This window comes from Anthonomus grandis, chromosome 4, assembly GCF_022605725.1.
Source record: "Anthonomus grandis grandis chromosome 4, icAntGran1.3, whole genome shotgun sequence".
In the NCBI taxonomy this organism is placed as follows: Eukaryota; Metazoa; Arthropoda; class Insecta; order Coleoptera; family Curculionidae; genus Anthonomus; species Anthonomus grandis.
The window spans coordinates 37,190,369-37,217,047 of record NC_065549.1 but is presented as its reverse complement, the minus strand read 5'-3'; the positions used below and the strand labels follow the sequence as shown (position 1 = coordinate 37,217,047).

Genomic DNA, 26,679 nt, shown 5'->3' with positions numbered 1-26,679 from the left:
ATGTAAAAAATTAATTTCATAAAAAATAATAAGCAAAATATAGTCAAATAAAAAAATTCAATTATGCAGGGAAATAAAATTAAAAATTTTCTTATAAGGTAGTAGAAAAATAAATTTTTCAAATAACACTTTCTCAAAAATAAACTATAGTAATTTTAAATAATATCCAAAATCAAATAAAGCCATGTCCGCCCAAAGAAATTTTTAAAAATATTTATTCAAAAAAAAATAATTCAATTTCCATTCCATTGGATCGTTCAACCAAATTTTCTTGTTTGCATCCTTTATTTATATTTAATTTATTTAAAGAATCAATAATTATTATTATTCCAGAAACGCTATTTTTTATTTTAATTTAATTATTATTTCATTAATTATTATTTACATTAATTATTCTTATTGCCAGAAACCGTTGCTTCTAGCAGCAAACATTGCTTTTTTGTTGGTTGCCCGCCATTCACATAATATTTAAATATCCGAATGGGACAGTCGGAGAGAAGAGCCGAATGGTGACATGAATCGGGTGCTTTTTAGTGGCGTCTAGTTTCCACTATTTAGTTTTGCTATTGTCTTGCATAATGTCGCAACTTTTTACTCCAAATGACGATATGCTTCTCATTTACGGAGAGTGTAGAAAAAGTTGTCGTGAAGTAGAAATGGTTTATCGAGAACATTTTCCTAATCGTCCTACACCCTCATATAAGTCGTTTTCAAGAGTGCGGGAAAAAATGCGCACCGTCATCCATCATTTCCAAATTTAAAATATTTCCATCATTAAATGTGAAAAAAAGAAATGAGGTAAAATATTATATCTGTGTTGGATTATGTTGCAGTAAATCCACATGTTTCCGTTCGCACTATCGCAAGAGAATGTTATATTGCAAGAAGTACCATTCAGCGAATTCTTCGACAACACCAACGTCACCTTTTTAAAATCTACCCAGTACAAGGACTCCGCCTTACTGTACTGATTACCAACGAAGGTTAGAGTTTATTGCATCCCTTCGGGCTTTAATCCATGACAATCCCGAATTTTTGTTACAAATCTGTTGGACTGGTGAAAGTAGATTCCATAATAATGGGATTGTAGCGTTCGTTTTTTGGTTGCTTTTATAAATTAATATTGTATGAATAGTACTGATTGCGACATCTAGTGTCTAGTTAATGGCATTGTAAAAATAAGAACTCCTAGATGGCGTTAGCTGTTCTTCGCTTTAAATTTTAAACAATTTACTGGAATCAGGTTGTTTTTCTCTCTCTGACTAACATAATTTTTCTGTCTACTCGTATATTTGTCATTGGTCACCTACGCCATGCTCAAGGATCAACTTTTACGTATTGGAATTTTCGATACCGGGCTATTGCTGCCATTGTTTTTCCTGTAATTTGAATACTTTGTCTTTTGGGATTAGATTGATTTCCGTACTCGCTGAAACTTAAAGCTAAGCAAGACAACGTTGTATTGTCAATTCTTGTAAAACTGGACCTGCGTGGGATTATCCATCAAAGAGGTACCCAGAAATTGCATTTTGACTTTCTTTCCAAATGTTGTGGTCTTCAGGTTAACAAGTTCAATTGCTCGAGATTGGGATTCGACCTCATGGCGACACTAGCCATGTAACGTGAAAGATTACTTTAATAAACTTTATAAAAGACCCTCCAACATCTTGAAGTAAACTTGATTCCTATTCTTTGTTAAACGTTTTCTCATGATTTTCAAGGCCGCAATATTTGAGGTTTCACGTGTTAATTTTAGGGTCCTATGCCGGGTCCTAACCAAGTCTGAAGTGAGATCTTACTCTTAAGGGCCATGCCAAGCTATCTCAGGTGCTGTTCCCATTTGCCATCATGAATTAGAACTTTATCAGGATTCCTTGCTTCTTCATGACGTTATTGATTGGACCTTATTCAGCTGCTGTCCTTGAATCTGGGTTACCAGGTCCAACTAGATAAAAGGAATGTGTAAGCAATAGCTACGTTTACAACAGGGGTACCAAATATTTAATACTTGGGTCAAATTATGTCACGAGGACTATTTTTTCGGTGTAAACAGAAGCGCACTAAAATTTGATACACGAATTTGATGCTTCCCAAACAGGGTAGATTAAATTTAGTTTTTTTTGGTGTAAACACCTAGGACCTATTTTGAGGTACCAAAATGACAAGTTCGACATTTTATTGGATGTTCGCTTACGAACTTTTTATTTTTGTACACAAAAGAAAATACAGACAAGCTTAAGCCTTGAAAAAGAAATTATTAGTTTATTGTTATTATCTTTAAGCAATAACACTTTTAAAGATTTGCTTCGTCTAAACTTACTTCAACTGACATTTTGATCCTAGAGGTAATCCTGGACTAATTTAACCCTCAAAATCAATCCTTGTAAACAGGGCGATACTAAATAAAAATACTTTATCATTTGATCCATGGACCTCATAGATCCGCGCGTTGTAAACGCAGCTAATGTTACGATTTCTGATTTGTATTGTTATTTCGATTTTGGAAATGCTCATATTGCGCAATTTATACTATTTGATGGCTCTTTAATTTATTAATTATTGTCTAGTAAATAAAGTTCTTTCTTGAGAATTTAGATTATAATGGAATTTACATATCTACCTAAATAATAATTTATTCAATACATTTTAATATCACTATCCTGATTTTCATACAGTATTATATGTAAGCAACCGCACTGAAAGGTATATTTATTTTTTTATTTGATTTAGTACATGTTGTACAGTGTAATGTGCGGTAGGCTACTGACTTTGGCCAAAGGGTAGTTACATATTAGCAAAATATTGATTTTTTTTTAATGTTTTAGAACTTTGGTGCATAAAGTTTTGATTTCAGGGGTTATACCTTTAACAAGGATTATTTACTGATTTATTTAAGTGAATGTTTAAACAATGAACATTGACCAAAAATAGCATATTTTGATAATATAATGTTAATAATTGAAGCTTATTTTGTGTTTTACTATGTGTTATATTGCTTAACATCCTTTTTTTATAATAGTATATGTTATAGTAAATGAGAACCAATTTGCCAGTTAAAGGTTCTTACAGCTGCACTTTAAATAAACACATTAAACTGGATGGCGCCCACAATTTAAAACGTAACTATCTCTACAATAATTCATGCCAACTCACCACCAATTAATCTTCTTCAGACTGATAAGCTGCTGTTAGCATATGTGCTACTTGATTAACGACTTTCAACATCAGTCAATTAAAAAAAAAAAGAAATCTAAAAAAAGAGGTTACAACATAATGCACATTATTAGTCTGAAAATAATCCTCGATATATAAATAATGGAAACTCGTTTTCAAACTATAATTGGCATAATGGATATTTTATTGAACCGTACTTTTATGAAGGTACATTAACTTCAGAGCGGTATTTAAATTTTCTTAAAAATTCACTGTGTGAACTATTAGAAGACGTGCCTATTTTAGAGCACAATTTAATGATTTGGCAACAAGATTGCGCTCCACCCCATACTGCCCAAATTATTACAGATTATTTAGACTAATAGATTTCCTCAAAGGTGGATTGGAAATAGGGGTCCTATCAGATGTCCAGCCCGCTCTCCAGATATGACCCCAATGGATTTTTTTTTTCTGGGGTTAGGTATCTAAAGGATATCGTTTATCAACGACCATCAAATAATCTTGAAGAGCTTAAAAACTGAATTCGTGAAGCCTGTCGAACAATTATTGCTCCCATGATTACTGCAGCTTGCACAAGAGAAATCTTTCGGTGTTATGAAGCTTGCGTGGAAGCTGATGAAGCTCAATTTGTGCATTTAATTAAATAATAGATTTAAATTTTGTAAAACAGATTTATATGATCAAATTACGAGACGGTTTTACCACTAACCAAAACTCTCAAAACGTGTTTCGCTAACGATGTTAGCAGAGATTAAAAATTAAGAGTTTTGGTTAGTGGTAAAACTGTCTCGTAATTTGAGCATCATATCAAAGGTTACAACCATAGGACTATCAAGATTAATATGATGTTAAAATATTGTATAATAAATAAATTGAATTTAAAGAGAAACTTACGTAACAGAAACATTTTAATTTTAAAATTTTTAAATTAAAAAATTCCTTACGTTGATGTTAATTGAATTGTTAATTGATTGAATTAATCATTTTACGATAATTCCAAACATTAGAGGAAATAATGGTGGTGCCATTTGAACAAAAAAAGTTGGGGTGGCTTTTAGGGGACGAATTTGTCCAAGGTAGTTTTTTAGGTAATTTTGGATAGTGGTCCTATAACTATTATATTAAAAATACATTTTCCTAAAAATTTTTATATTTAAAAATAAAAAACTTATACTCTGTGACGTTGATTGACACCCTGTATATTTATAGCGAAGTTATTATTATGAGTTATTTCAATTGCAGGATATACTCTCAGGAATTATGCACCCAATAGTAAGACTTTTAGGTTCCACAAAACATGTATTTCCAAGCGGTTTTGTTGCCAGAAATGTGTTAGCTAGAAAATATGTGGATACCTTATTTGTTTTATCTATAAGAATAGGATCAGATATGACCAGGAAGTACCTAGGGGTACCGGCTCTACAAAGATTCTTTTATATTTTTGATAAAGTATATGGCAATCGAGATCATGTAAGTATATAAACAGAGCTAACTACGTCAAGGTAGAATTAAAAATGTTGATTTTGATTTAGCATAGTTTACAAACTTAAATTATGCTTAAACTCAGAAAAATAAAATCATAATCACTTCCGATACACCAAACTGAAATAGTGCAACTATTGAACTTTTATAATAAATTATTAAAGATTGATGACTTGCACTCTTTTAATTTTGAGTGTATTTTGTCATGTACCGATGCTAATGAATTGGTAAGTTTTTAACGAAAAAGTAAACTAACTATTTGATATACATGCTCAATATCGAAGAGTTAAAATAACAGAGGGTCCAGCTCCTTAAATTGCAGAAAACTCGTAAGTTTATGATTAGGGATTAAGTTTACGTGTAAAAACAAACCTCTGCCTAGCTATAAAAAACATAAAACTGACACTAACTGGAATGAACACTTTTGAATCATGTCCATATGTTGGTAAGAGCAGAAAATAAGTTTTCGTTGGGCACAAATTTAAAAAAACACCAAAAACCTTTTCTGGCGCACAATTAAATACCGAGGTAAATACCTTATTTTCACGACCAGTGAAGATCAATCTAACAAGTTTAATATTACTGCTGACCAATTTAGCAATTTTGTTAAGGCAATTCCGCAAATTTTTAACAACAGCAATTTTTGTCAATAAATATTATAATAACAAAACCTTTCATGACAACGATTCGTTACATTTTTCCAATATATTTTACATATACCTATAAAGCTGTCCATTAGCTCAACCCCTCCCATGTGACGATTGTATTCGCGAATAATATTGCGGGGGCACTCGATTTCAATGTTTTTGCATTCTTTTTTGTCGTATTTTTTGACAGTACCAAGAGGCTGCTGGTCAGCATAAGTTGACGAGTGTGTAACGCATCCATTGTTCTTCCAAATAACAGGGAGGACAATTTAACTCCGTCGATGGTGGTAACATATTCAACTGAGCTACTACGCTTTTCTTTTTTTTTTTTAATTCACAGTTCCAAGAGAATATATCCCCTTTTTAGCAAGTTATACCATAAGCTCTAGTAGTATGTTATGAATTAAGTATATTTGCAGACGCTCCAATATCCGTTCTTGTTTGATGATTTTCACGCCCAGAATAAATTTCAAATCGGTAGGCAAATCCACTTACACCTGCCAAGACATAAAGAAGTGTCACACTTTGCATAAACACATTTCTTCATCTTCAGATAGGGCTGGTTCCAGAGGGATGCTTGAAAATTGTTCATTTAGGTGCTCAATAAGTGGTCCCAACTTGTGAAGTTTATTATGGTTATGATCGCCTTTAGGTAAATACTTGTTATTGTCGTGAAAATGTAAAAATGTGCCAAGTACCATCCCAATTCCTAGTTCTCTCGATGTCAATTTGCATAGATTTTGGGAGCTTGAGAACATACCTGATAGGGTACCTTTAGGTCCTAAGGAACAAAAATGTGAAGATTTCTTTGTTTCTACTTGGTCTCAAAGACCTGACAGACGTTATGTAGTACGTCTTTCATTCAAACAAGCATGCCCTGACTTAGGTAATACCAGACATCAAACTTTGAGGCATTTTAATCTGTTAGAAAACCGATTAATTCGAAATCCAATCCTTCGCACCCTCTATAATGATTTTATGCAAGATTATTTAGACCAAAACCACATGATACTTTGTACTTCTTCTGACAACCCTTCATACTATATTCCTCACTATCGTGTTGTCAAAGATAATAATGGAACTCCCAAAATTAGAGCAGTATTTGATGGATCAGCCAAGGGGTCTAATAATCTTAGTTTAAATGATGTTTTATTGCCAGGTCCAAAACTTGACAAAATGATATTATAACCATTTTATTGACTTTTAGATTTTTTCCCATCGTGTTTAGTACTGATATTCGTAAAATGTATAGGAATATTTGCATCCATAAGCAGTATTTTAATACCAAAAGATTCTATGGAGATTTGATTCTTCAGAATTTATTGAAGAATATAACTTGTGTACAGTTACTTATGGTCTAAGCTTAATTTTTTTATTATTATTATTATTATTATTATTATTATTATTATTATTATTTTATTTTCATGAGCAGGTGGTAAAACTATATACTTATGCTACATGCATAAGTATATAGTTTTTAATTTTTGAAGTACTAATAATAGAATAGTTTACAATTTTTGAAGTTTGAATTGAATTTTGACGAGAGCTCACGAGAGATCACGAGAACTCTTTAACGGCGCAATTTGTTTAATTATTGTATTTTTATTTTTTAGTCTTAGAAACATAGAATATGGGCATTTGATTTAATGATAATAATAGTAATAATAATAATAATGATTTTATTTATACATTCACTTTTCATGTTACAGATTCATTCAATATGCGTTTCTAAATCCAGTAATAAACACCTCTGAAGTTGATCTCATATAAAAATCTAAATAAACTGAATAATAATATAGAGTTTTTACTAATATCTATTATTTATTTTTAGTCATCCTCGGAGAAAGATGCTGGTTTTTATACAAATCAAATAGACGCTCAGCCTAATTCATCAAGCTCAGTGGATTTTACCATGGGTGGTAAACCTATACCAATCAATAATATAATTTTAAAAGAGGATGAAAATAGTAGGAGCTCCTCACCAGGAGATATATTTGGTAATTTTTTTTCTACAAGTTTTAATTCACGTTCAATTTAAGATCAAAATAACTAGGACTTAATTTTTCATTAGATTTTCAGTTTCATTTTCTGTTTACCTAGTAAGTCATCAAAATATTCTAGATATTTTTCATAGTGTGAAAGTAAAATTTTTCGATCGAATGGTCCCATTAACTGTCCCCTCGCCATAAACCGTTTCCTTCGTTTTTTTTCCATTGATCGAAGCAATGCTGGAAGTCTTCATCTGTAAGAAAATGTAGAAGCTCCGCCGATTTTCGCCTCACGTCATTTTATCGACTAAAACTGGGCTCATTTCAAGACAACTCCAATCCTCAGAACATGTTACATAACCGCAGGATGCTTAGTCAGTCGAGGAAGCACTGGAGTGCCCCTAGCGCCTACATAATTTTTCATATAACGGAAGGCGCAAAAGTAATGTCATAATGTGAATGTGCCTTAACTTTTACAAATGGCGCCAAATGTCACGGTGCTTTGACATTTATGATGTGGATATATAAGGAATTAGTTGTCAACAAGCGATGGAGCGATACATACCTCAAGAACGCGGAATTATTGTTACTGCTTATTTGACAAATTTGTAATCTGTTGTTTTAACGCAGCGTGAATGTCGTCGTCGTTTTCCTGGTCGTCATGCTCCATGTGCTCGAACAATCAAGCGTTTGGCCGTTGATTGAGAATATGGGAAGATGCGCAACCTTACGGGCAAAATCGTGCCACTAAAAGCGGCTGGCGGATAGATGGCGCAACAAGAAGCGCGCTCCGGTCTCGTTTAAAAATCTCGTGTATCATTTAGTCCAGGCGAATTGAATTAATTTTAAGCAAAAAAGGAAAAAATTGTTATCCGAAACCTAACGACGGGAAAAGGTTTGGGGGGGTATCAGGAACGATAAAAAAATTCATGCAGGAGCAGGTTAAGGGAAGTAAAGTTTTGGCAGGTGAAAAGGGGTGAAAAATTGTACCTTTTCGATTTGCGGCGAAAGTTGACGTCAAAGAAAAAAATTTATAATGGAAAAGTTGTAGATAATAAAAAAATCTACAACTTTTATAGAGGCCATTATATATATATATATGTGTTGATACGAAAATTAACTTTTTTTAAATGGCAAGTCTATTTTTTTTTATTTTATCTGAAAGTACATAAAAAAAAACAAACAAAATGAGACCTGGATGAACCTCCTACGACGATTTTTTGAAGGACAAATTTTAATTAAAAAAAAAACGTAATTTTTATTTAAAAACTTAATATCTCGGAAAATTTTCAATATTTCGGTCTGAAAAAATTTGTGGTTTTTAAGGACACATGAAAGTATCTTTTTGCCAAGTTTGATCAAAATCAGTGTGTTTGTCCGAAAATGAAAAATAAAAAAACAAAAAAATTAAAAAACAGCAATTTTTCGCGATTTTCTTGGAAATTTTGAGTTTATGTCACAAAGTGGCCTCTATAAAAGTTGTAGATTTTTTTATTATCTACAACTTTTCCATTATACATTTTTTTCTTTGACGTCAACTTTCGCCGCAAATCGAAAAGGTACAATTTTTCACCCCTTTTCACCCCCCAAAACTTTACTTCCCTTAACCTGCTCCTGCATGAATTTTTTTATCGTTCCTGATACCCCCCCAAACCTTTTCCCGTCGTTAGGTTTCGGATTACAATTTTTTCCTTTTTTGCTTAAAATTAATTCAATTCGCCTGGACTAAATGATACACGAGATTTTTAAACGAGACCGGAGCGCGCTTCTTCTTGCGCCATCTATCCGCCAGCCGCTTTTAGTGGCACGATTTTGCCCGTAAGGTTGCGCATCTTCCCATATTCTCAATCAACGGTTTGGCCGAACACCTCGTGCAAACTCGGGTCCACTAGAGATATCGTAAGAAGTGGCCAGCCTCGTATTGCTCGTTGAGCCGAGAACATCGCTGTTGTTACCAACGACGTCAGAGAGAGTCTACAAACATCAACAAGACATCGATACACACAACTAGGCATCAGTAAACGTTCGTTGCAGCGAGTTTTAGTGAGAGATTTGAAAATGTTTTCATACAAAGTACAAACTGTTTATGAATTGCTGCCTGCTGACCATCAGACAAGGTTAACTTATTGCCATACTCTGTTAAACTTAGTGCAAGAAGAGGATGATTTCATATCAAAAATCATAATGTCCGACGAAGCTCATTTCCACTTAAGTGATTATGTTAACAAACAAAATTTGCTTTTCTGGGGCACAGCGAATCCACGTCAAATGCATGAAGAGCCATTGCATTCCCTGAAAGTGACTATTTGGTGCGGCATTTGCAGTGAAAAAGTGATTGGCCCTTATTTTTTGTGGACGCCGACGGCACCACCGTAACCTTAACTGGTGAGCGTTACAGGCAGATGCTAAACCAGTTTTTTTTTTCATTGTTAGTTCCAACAGGACGGAGCAATCGCAAACACAGCTCGGGCAACGATGGAGATTTTGAGACACCAATTTCCAGGTCGAGTGATTTTCCATTTTGGGAATTTGAACTGGCCCTTCAGATCTCTCGTTTACCATAACAAACCATGTACCTTACAAGCCTTAAAAGTTAACATTGAAGAAGAGATCGCCAATTTGGAGCCAGATGTTTTGCGAGCAACAATTAAAAATGCCGTAAAACGAGTGCAATTATGCATCAACTCGCGAGGAGGCCTCATAAGCGATATAATTTTTTCCAATTAATGTCATCAATCTTATACTTTCAAATAAACTTATTTCGGCAACAGAGCTCTTTTTTTCCAATTTATAACAAAAAGGCTGCCGGTTCAAACTATGACATTACTTTTGCGCCACCTTGTACATACAACGCATTATGTACAGGTGCATTGTTCTGATGCAATATCGACTTGCTTTTCTTTAACTCTTTTTTTCTGTTTTTGTTTTTGGCAATTTCTTACGAAAATTTCTTCTGCCTCTCGCAGTTTTGCCAAACCTGTCAAATGATAAGTTTGATTAATAGTTCAGCCCTCTGAAACCCATTCAGTCAACCAACTTTCTTCATATTCTATTGGTCACTATTACCGGAACTGAAGCAGAAACAGGTCGACCTGGACGTTGCTTAAGCAGGCCGCACACCTACGATACAAATTGCGCCACAAATGCTTTTCCACAAATATATCGGACAGTATTTAACGCGCGCGTGTTATTTAATTTAGATGCATTTGCTACCAAACGGCATTTAAAGCCACACCGCATTTGTGTTTACTCCCCGGATAATCAGCCTGTCCGATATTTGTTGCGGAGTGTCGTGTCACGTTTTAAAATAAAAATGAAGGACGATATTACATACACCATTTTATTTATTCAGGAACTAGAGAAATATTATATAACCACACTTTGCAGGTAACATTCTATAGTAAGCTTAAAATTCATCATCATGATTTAATAGTTGCTTTGATACTTCAAAATTTCTCTTTTTGGAACAACCATTAATATAGGGATGAACCCAGTAACGACGTTTTCTTCGGTTTTGACTTAATAATTGCCACATCATAAAATCATCTCATCAGAAGACGGCTACAAATGCGGAACAGAACTAAGCCCTGATGTGCGTGCTTGTACCGCATTTGTGGCAAATGTACAAAATATTGAACGAAATTATGTCGAAATGACAATGTGGCCACATTTGTAACTTAGGTGTGCGACCGGCTTTATTGTCGGTGCTCTATCGGCTTACAGAACTATTTATACCAATCGAAAACGTCCTCACAAGAGAGAGCATTCTTATTATAGGCTTATTTTAATAACGACAATAGGGTAAACCGGGGACAATTGAAACAGGGTACAATAGAAACAGCCGCGATGTTGGTCCCGTAAAGTCTGACACCGTCAAGCGCATTCTAGAAAAACGACTGGTAAACGAAAAGTGAGGAAGTCGACAGTTTATACGGACATGAGAACAAACAAGTTAAGAAAAAACTGACTGAGTTAAACGATGAAACAAATACTACTATTACTAGATCGCAACAATCAGCAACAGAGAGACTGACACAAATGAAGAGAATGATTGCTATTGTCTGGTTTACTTGGAGAAATAGCTGCAGTGCATTGAGGTAGTCATTGGTCCCGTAAAGACTGTACATAACATAAAGAAATATACGTATGACATATATTACCTTTAAGAATAAATATTTTATATTGGCCGTTTTTCACTAGAATAATACTATTTTCTTTTGTCTTAGCGCTGTTTCAATCATCCCAGGTGTTCATGTCTGTTTCATTCGTCCCCGCCACGGGGACAATTGCAGCAACTTGACAAGTTCATGTTTTTTTATGTCAAATATCTTATTAATGCATCATTCATTACATAGATAAATAGAATAATATAAATGGAAACATAATATGATACGCTTTTTATGACTAACTTCGTAATTTAGAAATTTTCGATAGATACGGAAAAAAAAATGAAAGTCCAGATATGCTTAGAACATTGAAAGACTAGAATTAGCATTGCCGTGGAACTATGGGCAGTTTGTTTACTTGCAATATCTCTGATGCAATTATGGCAAATACTTATATCCTAATGGCAAAAAAACATAAGTTCATAATATCATAAAAATTTGTCACTTATTTTGACAGGTGCAAAAAAATACTATTCCTCTTTAATAAAATATGAAGCATTTTTTTTTCATAAAATATGATAAGATACTCTATAGAGAAATCAACATTCAAAGTTAAACGGATAGTAGAGAAAAAGGCAACAACATCGCAACGCCGCTCGATCGCGTTGTTGATTCCTCCGACACAAGTAATCTTTACCAGTGACGTCGTCAAAAAATATTTAGATGATAAATATTTATTATTAATAGATTATTCTTTAAATTGTAAACAATATTACGGTTTCTAAATTCTATGCGTTTTTTTAACGTACTTCATTAGAGTAAAGGTACTTTTAGTTCGACTACTACAAGATCAGTTCACACTGATCCGTTGCTCGTGTTTTTTGACACACATTGTTAGCGGCACGAGAAAAAAAACTCGTTCATAGAAAAAATATGACTGCAATGATAATGTATGCGTTTTTCTTCCCTACCTAATACACAATCTGGACTTCCACATCACCTTTCACTTATTTAACCCGTGTTTGCTCTTTATTATTTCCTTTTCTCCGAAACCTGTTCTCAGACACCTTTCCATACCTAGTTAATATTAGCTTATGCTATATTAACTATGCTATAATAACGCCGGTAGCCCCTCGCTCAGTATACAGGGTGTAAATAAATAATAATAATAATAAGCCTTTATTTCCAACAGGCAACTTGCCCAATAACAGGAAACAGTTGCAAAACAATGAAAAATATAGTTTAAAGGAAAAAAAACACAAAACAAACCTAAAAGAATGAATGAAAAGAAAAGAAAAAAAGTAAAGTCACAAACTCAAAAGTTGTCCAAAAAATTAGAACAAATAACTATTAATATGATATAAAAACCCAATTATAAAAGTTTAACAAGATTATCAAATATTCAACAAAATTAAATTAACTGCAATATACCTACTAACTATAACTTAAACATATGGTTTTAATCCCAAGAGTAATGATCCACCAAGATATCGATAATCACATGAACCGGAGAGAAATTTATATCGCACATGTGACAGATCCGATTAAATATAGCGCATATTGTATATAGTGGCGATTTCAACAGGATGTTAGTATGAGGCCTTGGCAGAAAGAATGTTAGGGGATGTCTAGCATTAAGCCTAGGCACCATGAAACGTACACCAGAAAGAAGTACAGGACTATCAATGAATCCATTCAGTAACCCATGCAGGAATTTTACAGAGAAGATCATTCTTCTGAGATGTAATGGATGTAGATTGAAGCGTTCCAATAGTTGCCGATGATGAAACCCTCTAACCGGATATATGGCATCCTGCCTGAAGGCCAAAAACTTTGCAAATCTACGCTAAACAGATTCAAGGAGACCGACATGATTCTGATAGAGCGGGTTCCATATAATGCAGCCAAACTCCAGTTTTGATCTCACTAAGCAACAAAAAAGCAGTCTTAATGTAGATTCAAAAGTAAAACTACGAGAACTTATAATTATGAACCCAAGCCTTCTCAGGGCTGACTTGACTATGTTGTTGAAGTGTGGAACGAATGTAAATTCAGAGTCAAAGGTGATACCAAGATCAGTAATTTGCTTTAATCTACTCAAAATAGTATCATTAATAAAGTAATTAAAATTTAAGGCTGTTTTTGATCTAGAGTAACTGACCACACTACATTTAACCGCATGCAAGCCTAACCTGTCAACAGAGCACCATACCTTCAATGTATTTAGACAGTTCTGAAGAAAAACACAATCCTCCAAACCATATACATTTAAATATAGCTTCAAATCATCGGCAAAAGCCACCCTATGACAAGTGAGTGACTCAATCAAGTCATTTATAAAAAAACTAAACAGGAGCGGACCCAGGAGCCCTGTGGCACACCCGACGTTACGTTAAAAAGTTTCGATTTAAAGCCCTCATATTTAACATATTGAGATCTAACTATCAAGTAGGAATAAAATAAATTAAATAATCTCCCTGAAAAACCATACTGAGTTATTTTATGCAGCAAAATATAGTAATCTATCCGATCAAAGGCTTTTTGGAAGTCGGTATAAATATTATCGACTTGAGTATTAACATCAAGTGATTCACAGATGTGGCTAGACAGACAGGATAAGTTAGTAACACAAGATCGCCCGCTAAAAAATCCATGCTGGTCTACAGAGATGAGTAATTTTGCGTGACTAAATAGCGACCAATTCAGGATAATCTCAAAAATTTTTGAGAAGTTACAGAGTAATGAGATTGGCCTGTTCACGATTTGATCAGAGTCCCCAGCTTTTAAAATAGGTATTATTTTAGCAGTCTTCCAAATTTCAGGAATCTGTTTTGTTGACAGTATTAAGTTGAAAATGTAGGTCAGCGGATCAGCCAGGACACCAATGCAATCTTTAACCAAGAAGCTAGGCACACCGTCTACACCAGATGTTAACTTATTTTTGAGTTTTTTACCGGCCAAAATAATCTGAGAAGTATCAACGTTGGAAATGTTAAAGTGGGGCACATTATCAGACGTCGACGAATGGTTAATGAAATTTGATTGAATAAATACCTCACCAAAGAACAGTGCAAAAGCATATTATGTCTTGTGGGTCTTTAATTACCACATCATCGGGTAGCCTCATCATACTAGGAATCCTGGTGCCAGTCTTCTTTTTATAATACCTGTAAAACCCTTGTAGATATTTTACTAAAATTTGGAATGCATTTTTTATGCATCAAAACGCCTTTTGTGATGCTGCGTTTTAACTAAATATTTTGATGAAAAATATGGTTCGCCACACACTTTTGTAATTCTCATTTATTTCTGAGCAAATTTGATCTCTTGACTTTCTTTTGTCTAAGGTTGCGTATTCAATTAAAAAAATAAAATCTATCTACCTAAATGTATTACGTATTTATTATTAATATTTAGATGTGATTCTAATTTGTATTTTAAAACAAATGAAGAAAAAAGAAATTAAATAATTATAAATAAGTTAAAAATGACCACCCTCTGCCAATATGCAAGAATCTATACGTCGCCGGATTTGTCGACGAATCCGATAAAAAATTCCGGGAGAATTTTAAATTACGGCACATGAATTAATGATTCGATTCTCAAGTCATCAATATCCAGTACCGGAATCCTGTACACCAAAGTGTTTAAATGACCATATGTGGTAAAATCTAGTGAATTCATATCTGGTGACCGAGGTGGCTCTAGTGACCGAGGTGGCTAAAACTGAGGACCGCCTCGGCCTATCCAACGATTTGGATATGTTTCATCTAAATAACTACGTGCTAATAGACTAAAATGGACAGGATTCCCATCGTGCATAAACTATATTACTCTTCTAACATCTAGGGGTACCGCCTTAAGAAGTCCCGGAAGTATGTCTCGGAGAAAACGAGTGTATGTTTCCCCATTCGGTGATCTCCAATGATTTCAACCCATACATTTGAAGAAAATTGTTGTTGGTGATGACCTTCAACTATAGCATGGATATTTTGATCTGCCCAAATGTGGTTATTATGGTAGTTAATGATTGCCTCTCTGGAAAAATTAGCTTCGTTGGTAAATAAAATCTGCCTTAAAACCTGAGGGTTTTGCTCAATCACTTCTAACATCCAACGAGAAATTTCAAGACGCCTAGGCAAATCTCGTGGTAATAGAACTTGGACTCGTTCTACGTGATATGGATATAATAACTGATCCTTTAAAATAGTTTATACCGTCGTATGATTGAAATGTAACTGCAGACCAATTTTTCTAGTACTGGTGTTTTCTAGCACAGGTTGTTCATAAATTAAATTAAGTACTGCTTCTTCCAATTCCTGTGTTCTAATATCGCGTTGGTGATCACAATCTTGGTTTCTTGGTTAAAAAGTTCCAGTTTTTCGTAGTCTTTGATAAAGGCGTGCAAATAACGTATAATGAGGTGCCATTCGTTGAGGGATTATCTCAGCATACATTCTAGATGCTTGCATTGATTTGCAATGATTTTCATTGCATTTCTTTTTTTTTCATTGCAAGGTTAAAAGGTTAAGTAAACAGTGCTATAAAAAAAAACATATATTTTTCTTCAATCTTTACTACCCGGTATCTCAAAAGTTAGGCTTTTAGAACATACGTTCATAAAAGGTTTTTTTCTTAAAATTTACCCAACAATCAGCCCCTGAATTTTTTCGCATCCATTTATTTACGCCCTCTATACTAGAGTCTAGGACGCAGAAAGTGATTCAATTAGCCATACCGGCTTAGACCATAACCGTCTCCTGAGGGAACACGAAGGAGAAAAAACACTTTCTGCGCATGCGGTCTCGCTATTTAAGAGCCATATCTGATATAGTAATTGGAAATTTTCGGATACCAAGTTGCTAAATATTTATTCAAAATTCTCCGCTATGAGTAAATCTCTTCGCCGTACTTCTCCCATAGAGGAGCAATTTCCTCAACATATTTTTTCGTATTTTAGGCTGGAAGAAATATTGAGGCCGTTACTTTAATCATATATTGTGTATCTTCCTTTAAGGGGAACTTTTTGTAGGACGTTAAATAAAATACGAAATTCTGGGAATATCTTATCATTTAATTGGTCATTTTATAATTTTAAAAATCACTTTTTTATATTAGTTTAAATATTAACTGAATTTTGTATTCTGTAGGAAATCATTGATTATTTTAAATTTCCTCAACGAGATTATTCAAAAATATGAATAAAATATAGTTATCGTTTTTCATGTAATGATGTATTTCCTACATTTTTATATTAAAAATCCATGAAATTTTAACTGTTTTATATCACTAGGCGAAGAAAATATCCAGTCGCTAGCACTTCAAGAAATTAAGCAAGTATTCAGTCCAGAACTAGCTCATATGGCTTACGTACCATTCCTGAAGCACGTTGGATCCAATTCTCTAGATATTTCTCTTAAAAACCACGACAAAATCAGGGAACTGTGCCAATTATTTGAGCAAGAAATGGTCGCTTTTGGCAAAAGTAAAACATTTAACTTTACTCCGCAGATCCCATTATCTAGCAGCGTTGGAAGTAATATTAATTTAATAGGTACCTGATTTTCTTTGGGAAATAGAGAAAAAGGGTGTAATAACAAATTATTTTTAAGGCAATAGAATAGATATCCAAGGAGACGTTCACTATAGTCAAACGTCAACCGATCTGTTAAGTTTAGTAAGCAATAAAATGGAAAACAACTCGAGACATTTGAAGGGTAATTGGTTAAGCTATTGGGCCCATGAAATAGGCAGGCCAGAAAAGGATACTACGTTTCAATTTAATCAGATTAAATTGCAAACTTTTGTGGGTATGTAGTTTGACTTTTTTTTAATATTATTTAAAACTGTATATAAAATTGTAAAGGTCCTGTCAATCATTTAAAATTCAATAATTTTTTCTTAACTTATTAGTTCCAAGGGTCTCTAATAAATTCAGTTTATTACCCTTGTATTCAGTGTGAATATTCTTAAAATAGGTATAGTTACGTATATGGTATTATAATGTGGTTTTCTCCAGTGAAATAGTAATATGTTCAGTTAGTGCGTCTTTTAAAATAATAATTTTTATGTTCTAAAATTGTTTAGTGGAAGTTTCTATCTTTTTTACCAATATAAACTATAAGTCACAGTCTCACAAATTTAATATTAGATGTAAGGTGTTTTCGCTTAATTTAGAGTTGAAGTTGAGTTAAGAGTAATTAAATCCAGAAAATCTAAAAACACCTACACATAATGGAATATTAAAAAATGTATTTATTGATATTGAGCATGAATAGGGTGTAGCTGTTTTTAAACTATTTTCTGAATTTAATTCCTTTTAATTACACATATCACAATGGTCTAGGGGACAAAAAAATTAAATGAAAATTTGAATTTTTTTTTTTATTTAAATATATAACTTTATTTTAGAAATACTGGTGAAGATTAATTTATCAAAAATAGAAAAATTTATCTTAGTAGACCGGGAGATTAATATTGTATGAAAATTTAAAGAAATAAAATATCGAAATTTCGAGACCACAAAATTTAGAAAAAAGTTAATAAAAAAATCCTTATTAATAGAGTGTATGAGTGCTTATACACACCCCTGGTTTTAATAACAACTGGACATCTGTTTGGCATGCTCCTAATCAAATTGTCAATGTCAACTGGCACACTATTCTTTAATTTTAAACACGCCTTTTCAACATCTCAAAAGTGATTGATAGGATTTAAATCGGGCGATTACGGAGACTATGTTTTGGATAATATCTTCACCAGTGTAAGTGACTTTAAAACGTGACTTGAAACACGTAATTGGTTTAAGTTTCTCGGAAGTTTTCTATTGCATTCTAATTATCGCGATTACGTTCTAAATAATAAATTTAATCCTTCCGTTCTTTATTTTTTATTTCTTTTAGTCACTGTAACATAAATTTCAAAAGTAGTTTTTGACCTCAAATCTAATGCTATTGGTAGTGATCGTATCTCATGCGAATATCCTCTGTCATGTCTTAAATTTAGGGGCACATCTTCTAGAAGAATGGGTAGATCATTCCTCAAGAAATTTAGATAACGTTCTCCAAAGATACCACACCAAATATTTATTGAAAACGCATGTTGAAAATAGTGTTCTTGGAAAGCATGAGGATTTTCCATCGAATAGATATGATTGTTACGCCAATTAAAAACACCTCTCCTTGTGAACGTCGCTTCATTCGTAAATAAAATTTTATTACAAAAAAATGGATCATTTAATTGGCGCTCTCTTAAAAATTGACCGAATTGGAGTCTTGCAGGAAAGTCTTGAGGAAGAAGATTTTGAACTGGAGTGAAATGATACGAATACAGTTTTTCTTGGCGTATAATTTTGGACACCGAATATTTTCTTACCCCAGTGGCTACCTCAATACGTCTTGTGCTGGTTTCGGGATTTTCGATAACACGAACCAAAATTTCATCTTCCATGTCTGCTCCAATTATCCTTGGTCTTCTCGCATTTACGTTTTTTGAACGAAATGAGCCCGTTTCGCCTAATCTATCGTACAACGCTTTAAATGTTTGATGATGTGGCTGCCTTCTATCCGGATACAGATCTAAATAATGCTGCGCTGCTCTTCGACTACGAAAATTTTCTTGAGCGTATACACATACCATATCCCGCATCTGAGCATTAGAAAAATCATTGTGACGCGGCATTTTTAAGCGAAAATAACACAACAAGAACACGAGCTTTAGCCAAATTAAACACTTACTTATTAATACTTCACCTTGACAGGTCGTAGTTATGATGTGTTCATCCTAGGCAAAGCCTACTTTGTAAAACTCCGATAATAATTTGTTCATACGCAACGTAATACAAAAATGCGTTTATTTCGAGAACGGTCTACTTTTTGGAGATCAAAGAAGTATATCTTTTTTGACTAGAATTAAATGCTGTTATATTATTTTCACTCGCAAATGTGCGTACAGGTAGGTCAAAAAAGTTATGACCATTTTAATCACTCAATGTTGTTGTATGTGGCGCCATCTAGTGGCAATGGCAAAATAGATATCATATTCGTGTTCCTCATCCCAAATAACAAGAGTACGCCAAATTTTAGGTTAATCTGTCCAGTGGATTCCAAAATATTTCAATAAATGTTTGGTAAAAAATTAGTTTTACCACCCTGTAGAACGAAAACCAATAACATTTTGCTAAGCGATATTGAGCTCAAACGGTTTATTCTCATGTCAGGTATCCTACATTAACCTATGTCCAATTAATTACGGGACACCCTGTATAAACCGCTGTTTGTAAAAGGGTTATTTTTCTAATTGTTGGAAGACTTTTTTTTATAATGCATTTACCTAAAAGTAGTAGTCCAAAGGAATACTGCGACCTTAGACCGATATCAATTATTCCTGTAATTTCAAAAGTTTTAGAAAAGTTTATTTGACAACAAATTTATAATTTTTTAATCACAAATAACATAATTCCGGAGGGTTAGTCTGGCTTCCGAAAGCACCACAGTCAACATCCGTCTTATGAAAAGTTACTCGAGAAATCGTTGAGGCTTTGAATAGGGGTGATACTACACCACTCGTATTGCTTGCCTTCTCTAAAGCTTTCGATACGTTGGATCACAGTCTGCTTTCAACAAAATTGGCCTATTATGGATTCGATAATAATTCATTAAACTTCTCTAGGTCTTATCTTTCTGGAAGCAACCAGCTGGTGGTCTTGGAAAATCAAACTCAGTCAAATACGTCTTAAATAATTTCTGGTGTACTACAAGCGTCCGTCTTGGGATCTATCTTATTTTTAGTGTGCATATCAGATATGTATAATTGTTAAATATTGCAGTATTTAGGGTTTTGTATGACTGAGACAATTGACCATACAGAGAACCCACGAAGCTGGCCTGATAGGTTTCTTGTCCATCAATGCATTTAACAGGGATTCTTATAACCTATCAGATCTTGGGAGTTGTTCTTGTTGTTTAAAGCTTTAAAATCAAGACTGTCTAATAAATTCAACTCTCTAGAAATATTCCCAGTGAACTGGTTAGTCTTGCCGGACAATTTATGACATAACAAGATTTGTCAGGTCTTTCAACATTCTCGTCGAGCAATAATTTATAATTAAATCCTAGTAACGGTTCTATAATATGTTTCTCTTTAAAAAATAAGAAAAAAAATTGCCGTAGATAATTTACAACTGTTTGTGGGGGACCCACAAAGTTGAAAAGTAGTTTAAAAATAGTTGATTACATAAAAAATTTTGGGGTAATTTTTGAGGATGACTTGAGACTTAAGTTGCATGTTTTTGACGAAAATAAAAAATCCTATTTTGTGCTCAAACTATTGTACGCTAATAGAAGCATTATGAACTCTAAAGTAAGAAATAAATTATGCGAGTATTTAGTACTTTTCTTTCTAAACTACTGTAACATTGTCTATATTCCATGTTTAGATAAAAAAAAACTCCGTATCGTTTGCAGAAGGTCAAAACCAGTACTATGCATTTAGCTTTAACTTCAGAAAATATAACAGTCTTAAAAACAAATTGTTTTCTTGGATGGATGCATCTAGAAATTTTTTTTTCATCAATTGGATGTTTTTGTGCATGGATTGCTTGGTACCTCCTCCCCTGCTTATTTTCGTGAAAAAATCATTTTTCGAAGAGGTATGACGTTGACCTAAGATGAATAAATAAGTTATCGGCTCCTCCTTGTCGTTCGGCCTTATTTCACAGATGTTTTCTTTTTAGCCCTATTTCATTGTATATTAAGCTTCCGAATCCGCTTAAGTGCTTGTCCATTGCTGCTTTTAAGATAATATCAAAATTCTACATCCCCACATTATAGTTAAGTCTCCTCATAATTTAGTGCGAAAATATGTTTATTTCTTTTTGTTCTTGTAATTGTGGGTTAAGTTGATTAGCCATAGGCTAGACTTACCCTATGTACATTTTGGTATAATAAAGACTTTATTTACTTATTTATTTATTTATTTCTTTATTTATTTATTTATTTATTTATTAATGTAATACAAAAAAAAATATTGATTTTAAATTCGAAATGTTTATTTTTTTAAACTGCATAGAGTTAGCTTTTCCAGAAAAAAATTGGGCATTTTAAAAATGCTCCCATTGTTTTATGGTTTAATAATGATTTATAAAATATCGGGGATCAATTGAATTTTATGCTATGGCAACAGTTTCTGCCGAAAGACTTTTCTAAGACATCATTGGTTAATTGAGAACATCGGAATAGATTACATTCTGAATCAGCCTGCATTCATGGTGCAGTATAAGACACGAACATAACTAGTACAAGAAATATTACTTTTTTGTGTTTTTATAAATTAATTATTTTCCTTTTTTTAAATAATTGATTTGCGTATCATTTATTTCCAAGCGGTGGAAAGTGCGAAACCTTATTTCTTGCCTACATACATTATAATTTTTGATCCCAAAAATGAAGGTCAAATGGATTAAGGTCGGTTGATCAAGGAGGCCATCTAGCTGGACCACTTCGGCCATTATTCGGAAAATATTTGATCCAAACGCTGTCTCACTGGTTGCGCAAAATGTGGTGGAGCACCATCGTGAAGAAACCACAAACGTTATGAGGAACTTCTTCAAGGAGTACCGGTAAATTATGTCGCAAGAATTGTAAAAAAAGAGCAGTAGTTAGAGGATTATCCAAAATGAAAGGGCCAATAACTGTTCCGTTTACAATTCCAGCCCACACATTCACTGAAAATCGTCGTTGAAAGTGTATTCGCCGAATAACATGCGGATTTTCCACTGCCCAATAATGCATGTTGTGAAAATTGTGAATACCATTGCGTGTGAAAATTGCTTCATCCGGAACTAAAATGTTCATGGCAAAGTTTGGGTACAACTGCTGCTGATGTAGCAACCACTCGCAAAAGTTTAGTCGAGGCGCATAATCCTTTAGTGCGGGTATACACGATCCGGTTTCAACGGATGCGGTAGTAACAGATGCGTTTTTACCGCATGAATATACGCGATACACACTGCGTTGCAAACGGATATGCAGCAAGAAAAATTTCAACATTTAATTGCTTCGAAAGTTTTATAGAGAGATAATGTCTTATTTCTACGAGAGTCAGTATAACGTAAACATTGAGTCATTCATATTTTGAAAGTGGTGTAGAAAAAAAATCGATAAATTTAATACAAATATTTGGCAGAATAATGATAGGTTTTTAAATTATTACAGAATGTCTAAAAAATCATTTGACCAATTGTTAACTGTGTTAAAATAAGATATTTAATGCAATAATTTAGATGAAAATGCCTACAAACGCGCGTCACAACCGGAACGTGTATCGCGATACATTTAAGTACATGTGTTGGCTACGACCATCGTCCGTTGCTACCACAGCAAGCTGCGTTTCTCTTCCGTCGATGCGGTGCTAACGCATCATGTATCGCATCCCATTTAAACCTATGTGCTGTCGTACCAATGCGGTAACGCAGCGTTTCTACCGCATCCGTTGAAACCGGATCGTGTAGACCCGCACTTAGAAGTAAAGCATGTAACTGTTACACGTGAAATGGATACAGTAATTCGTGCCTCAAAATTCACCAAACTGTGGCTTGTGATATTCCAAATTGCCCTGTAATTGTTCTAGTGTGTATAACAGACTGCTCTGCAATGACATTTAAAATCACGTCCTCCAGATTCAAAATAAGACTAGGTCTAATGGCTCCCCCATATTGCCCTGGTCTTGGCCGCAAATTGCCGGTTTCTCTGCCCCGCTATACCACACGTAAAAAGGCTTCACGCCTCGGATGATACCTGCGGGGAAACCTTTGGGCATAAAGATTACCTGCAACCACTGCATCTTGTTGCGATTTCCCGTATGCCAGTAACATGTCTATAAGTTCTTACTACTAAAAATAACAAAGATCATTTGGACTCGTTTACTTGTTAGTTTATCGACAAAATTCTTGTGAACAAAAAAACAGATTATTTCAGAATCTGGAAATATTTTACTAACATAAATTTATGCGTATAGGTTAAGAAACACCAGGTACAATTTAATATGACAGTTTTTTACCTCTTACCAAGTAGTGGAGAAAAAGCAAGATTGGACAAGGCTGTTGAAAAAAAACAAGTTTTGCTTTTTTTTACTCTCGTAGCCAGAACTATCACAGGACTAGTTTACTATTTAGTGTTTCTATCCAAACGTAGTTTACCTAATTTTTCACATTTTAGGTCACACAAACAGTATCAAAAGTCTACATGTCCTAGATAATGAAAACAGCTTTCTCTCTGGGTCAAGGGATAAAACAGTAAAATTATGGTCTTTAAGGAGTCAAGGCGATGGCACTTTAACTTCCCCGTGCCAATGGACTTACTCCGGGCATAAAAAAACTGTTTTAAGCTTAACCTTTGTCGACAGTCTCAGATTGGTAACTCAAAATTATTATGAACTAATTTGGCAGTTGAGTAATTTTTATTTTGAAATTATAGGTTGCCTCCTGCGATAGTGTGGTTCACCTTTGGGATCCTTTTATGGGCGCGCTCGTAGGACAGTTAGAATCACCTAAGTTCTGCCCCGTAAATGTAGTCAAAAGCACGCCGTCACCATCAAGCTTGATTTTTTCTGCCACCACCGAAGGCAGTATTAAAATAATCGACGGTCGATTGGCGAGTTACGTCTATGATTTAAAGGTAATTATCGACTTTTTATATTATTTTCCTACAGAACATTGTTTCCTTAACAACCCAATTTAAAAAAATGTATTAGCCCTTTTAAACCATCCGTAGTGCAATGTAAGGCACCTTTTATATTCTGATAAATTTTTTTTAAATTTATGTGATGCTAGAAATGTTAATTTAAATTATGCTGAGGGTTTGGTGTGCGCTAAACGCCAAGGGTAGTAGTTCTTCGCACTAATCCACCAAGTACTCGAACCAATTTTAACCAATGAGAATCCAACTCTATCGCAGGATGCTACGTTCCAATTGGTTAGAATCCTAAATCCGCCTATCGTCAGTCTGATCTCACCAAAATTTGTATTTATTTGTATTTAATTATTATTATTCAACATCATGCAAAATTTAGGATTTAAGATTTAACCTAAAAGAGTTTTTAGTTTTAACAAATATACATATTTTACAGGTAACGCGATACAGTAAAAGTCTGAAACTTGTGTTGTCAGTGTATGCGTGTGCGTTTAGTTCAACTGATTTACTCTTTTTAATATACTTGATTGAATCACTTTTGAGAATCGATCTTTCGAACTAGTTTCGACACACCTCCAATAATTGTAGTTCGAAAATACTCTTTATTGCTTTAGTAGTCCGTTCCATTAAGGTCAAAGAAGAATTAATTTTTTTCTCATACCGATAACAATATGTGACGAAAAGACAAGCTTTTTCTCGATTTTCCATGCGAAATTTGTCGCGTGTCTTTTAAATTAGAAAAACTCCGTAAATAGTGACGAAAATCAATGCAATTGTACGCGGAGATCGTCCTACGAGTATGGCTTATACGGATGATTGTTGGTATTGTAAACGTCGATAAAGAAACCGTCATAGAAATTTCACATGACGCATTGTAGAGTTTTTTTTAATGTTATTATAGGTAAATAAATATTGCTACATAGCGAACTGTAGCTCTATATTGGTAGGCTTTTGGTTATAGGTTGATAAATACTTACCCCATTGCCATAATTCATAACTAAGTTAGGCGCCACTTAATTTAAATTACAATACCAAACAAAATTTAATTGTTTGAATTGAGAAACATTAACTCACTATTTAACTGTTCTTAAATACTGAAAAGGTATTTTGAGTAGAACAACACTTTTGTATCAGGTTTCAACAAAGTTTATTATAAAAATTCCCAGTTAAATATGTACACAAAATTTGAAATTCTGATTCCGAAATAAGAACCAAATTAAAAATGAATTTTAACCCTTATTATCTTTCTTATACCGCACAATATCGATTGTCTCTGGCCAAAGATTAAATAGATACTATATTTTAATGTAGACTATATTGTAAGAAAACCACATCTGGTGATAAGGAATTTCTGTCGAGCCGCCGCACAGTGCTTCGAGCAATGGACAAAAATCTATAAAGTGACTTGTTTTTCAGAAGTATTTAAATACCTTATCTTAAAGACCACAAACAAATAGCCACAATTCCACAAAAATATTATCGCAAATAGCATTTTTTGTTTACAAATATTTGCGCCAAAAATAATAAAATCTCGTGTATTGACCAGTACCTTTTTGTTATTAAAACTTGAGTATACTTTGTTGGTGTTTCAAGACAAGCGGTTAAAAGTTGAAATCTTTTTTAAAAATGGCCAGTGTACAACAAGGTATGTACTTTAATATCATGTATTATAAAATTTAAAAGTCGTTTATCATCTTACCATAATAAATGTAAAAGTAATTTGTAATTATTTTATATTTCTCTTTAAATTTGAAACTTTAAAAAGGCATATAAAAAAAGCCTCTTAAAACCATTTGTAGTTTTTACATTTTATTGTTAATACATTTATATATTATCATTTCGTATATAGTTTATCTGCGTCAGTCTGCGACGAAGCTTAAATTTTTTTTTTCAGAGGATGTCAAATCAATAAAGAAAGCGGATCTTTTTGAGACATGGCTAGAACATCGGAATCAAAATCCATAACTATTTATTTATGAAAAAATCCGTTCCTTTTAAATTTGAGCAATCCCTCGCCTCAAGTTGAAACTCACTTCACCAAGCAAAGCAGAATTTATTATTTGCCTTCATTTTAATAAAAAATTTTGTTAAAATGATTTATGGAAAAAAATAATATTTGGTTACAAACTGAGTTACCATTACAAGAATGTTTAATAGGCGGAAGAAAAGTCATTTTAAACTTAGAAGTCGCTGGTCCATCCCGTATTCGTGGTAGGCCCCTAAAACCATTTACAGAGTCTTCAAAGCGGACGAAACTTTAAAGGCGCGTTAAAAAAATCACTGCTGGCAGAACATCTGATGAAATTTTATATGCTGCAAAACTTGTAAGTAGTTCATTGCCGCCACATACATCTCTTACTTCCTATCGGGCACTCGCTCTCTATTTAGATCTTGACTTATCAGAAAGAAAATACAATTTATTGCGCTCGGTAGTCAATAAAACGGAAGTACATATTTTTCCAAGTTTATATACCTTAAGACAATGTCAAAATGCTTTGTTACCCTTTAAAATTTGCGCCACCGAAATTTCAGCAGAAGTTAATTTACAAGATATATTAAATTCAACAGCTCAAAGCATTATTAAAATAGCAAA

The 26,679-nt window shown here is 33.6% G+C and overlaps 1 protein-coding gene across 6 annotated transcripts in view; it reads left to right on the top strand.

Annotated features, from left to right (window-relative positions):
- LOC126735603 (WD repeat-containing protein 81) overlaps window positions 1-26,679 on the top strand; it is a 295,976-nt gene that overhangs the window by 157,519 nt on the left and 111,778 nt on the right. For all 6 annotated transcript variants that reach the window (XM_050439654.1, XM_050439652.1, XM_050439651.1 and 3 more), the window contains exons 25-30: window positions 4,417-4,644; window positions 7,135-7,300; window positions 16,691-16,951; window positions 17,010-17,207; window positions 23,613-23,809; window positions 23,871-24,071. In XM_050439654.1, the coding sequence (XP_050295611.1) occupies window positions 4,417-4,644; window positions 7,135-7,300; window positions 16,691-16,951; window positions 17,010-17,207; window positions 23,613-23,809; window positions 23,871-24,071 (1,251 nt within the window). The remainder of the gene's footprint in view (window positions 1-4,416; window positions 4,645-7,134; window positions 7,301-16,690; window positions 16,952-17,009; window positions 17,208-23,612; window positions 23,810-23,870; window positions 24,072-26,679) is intronic.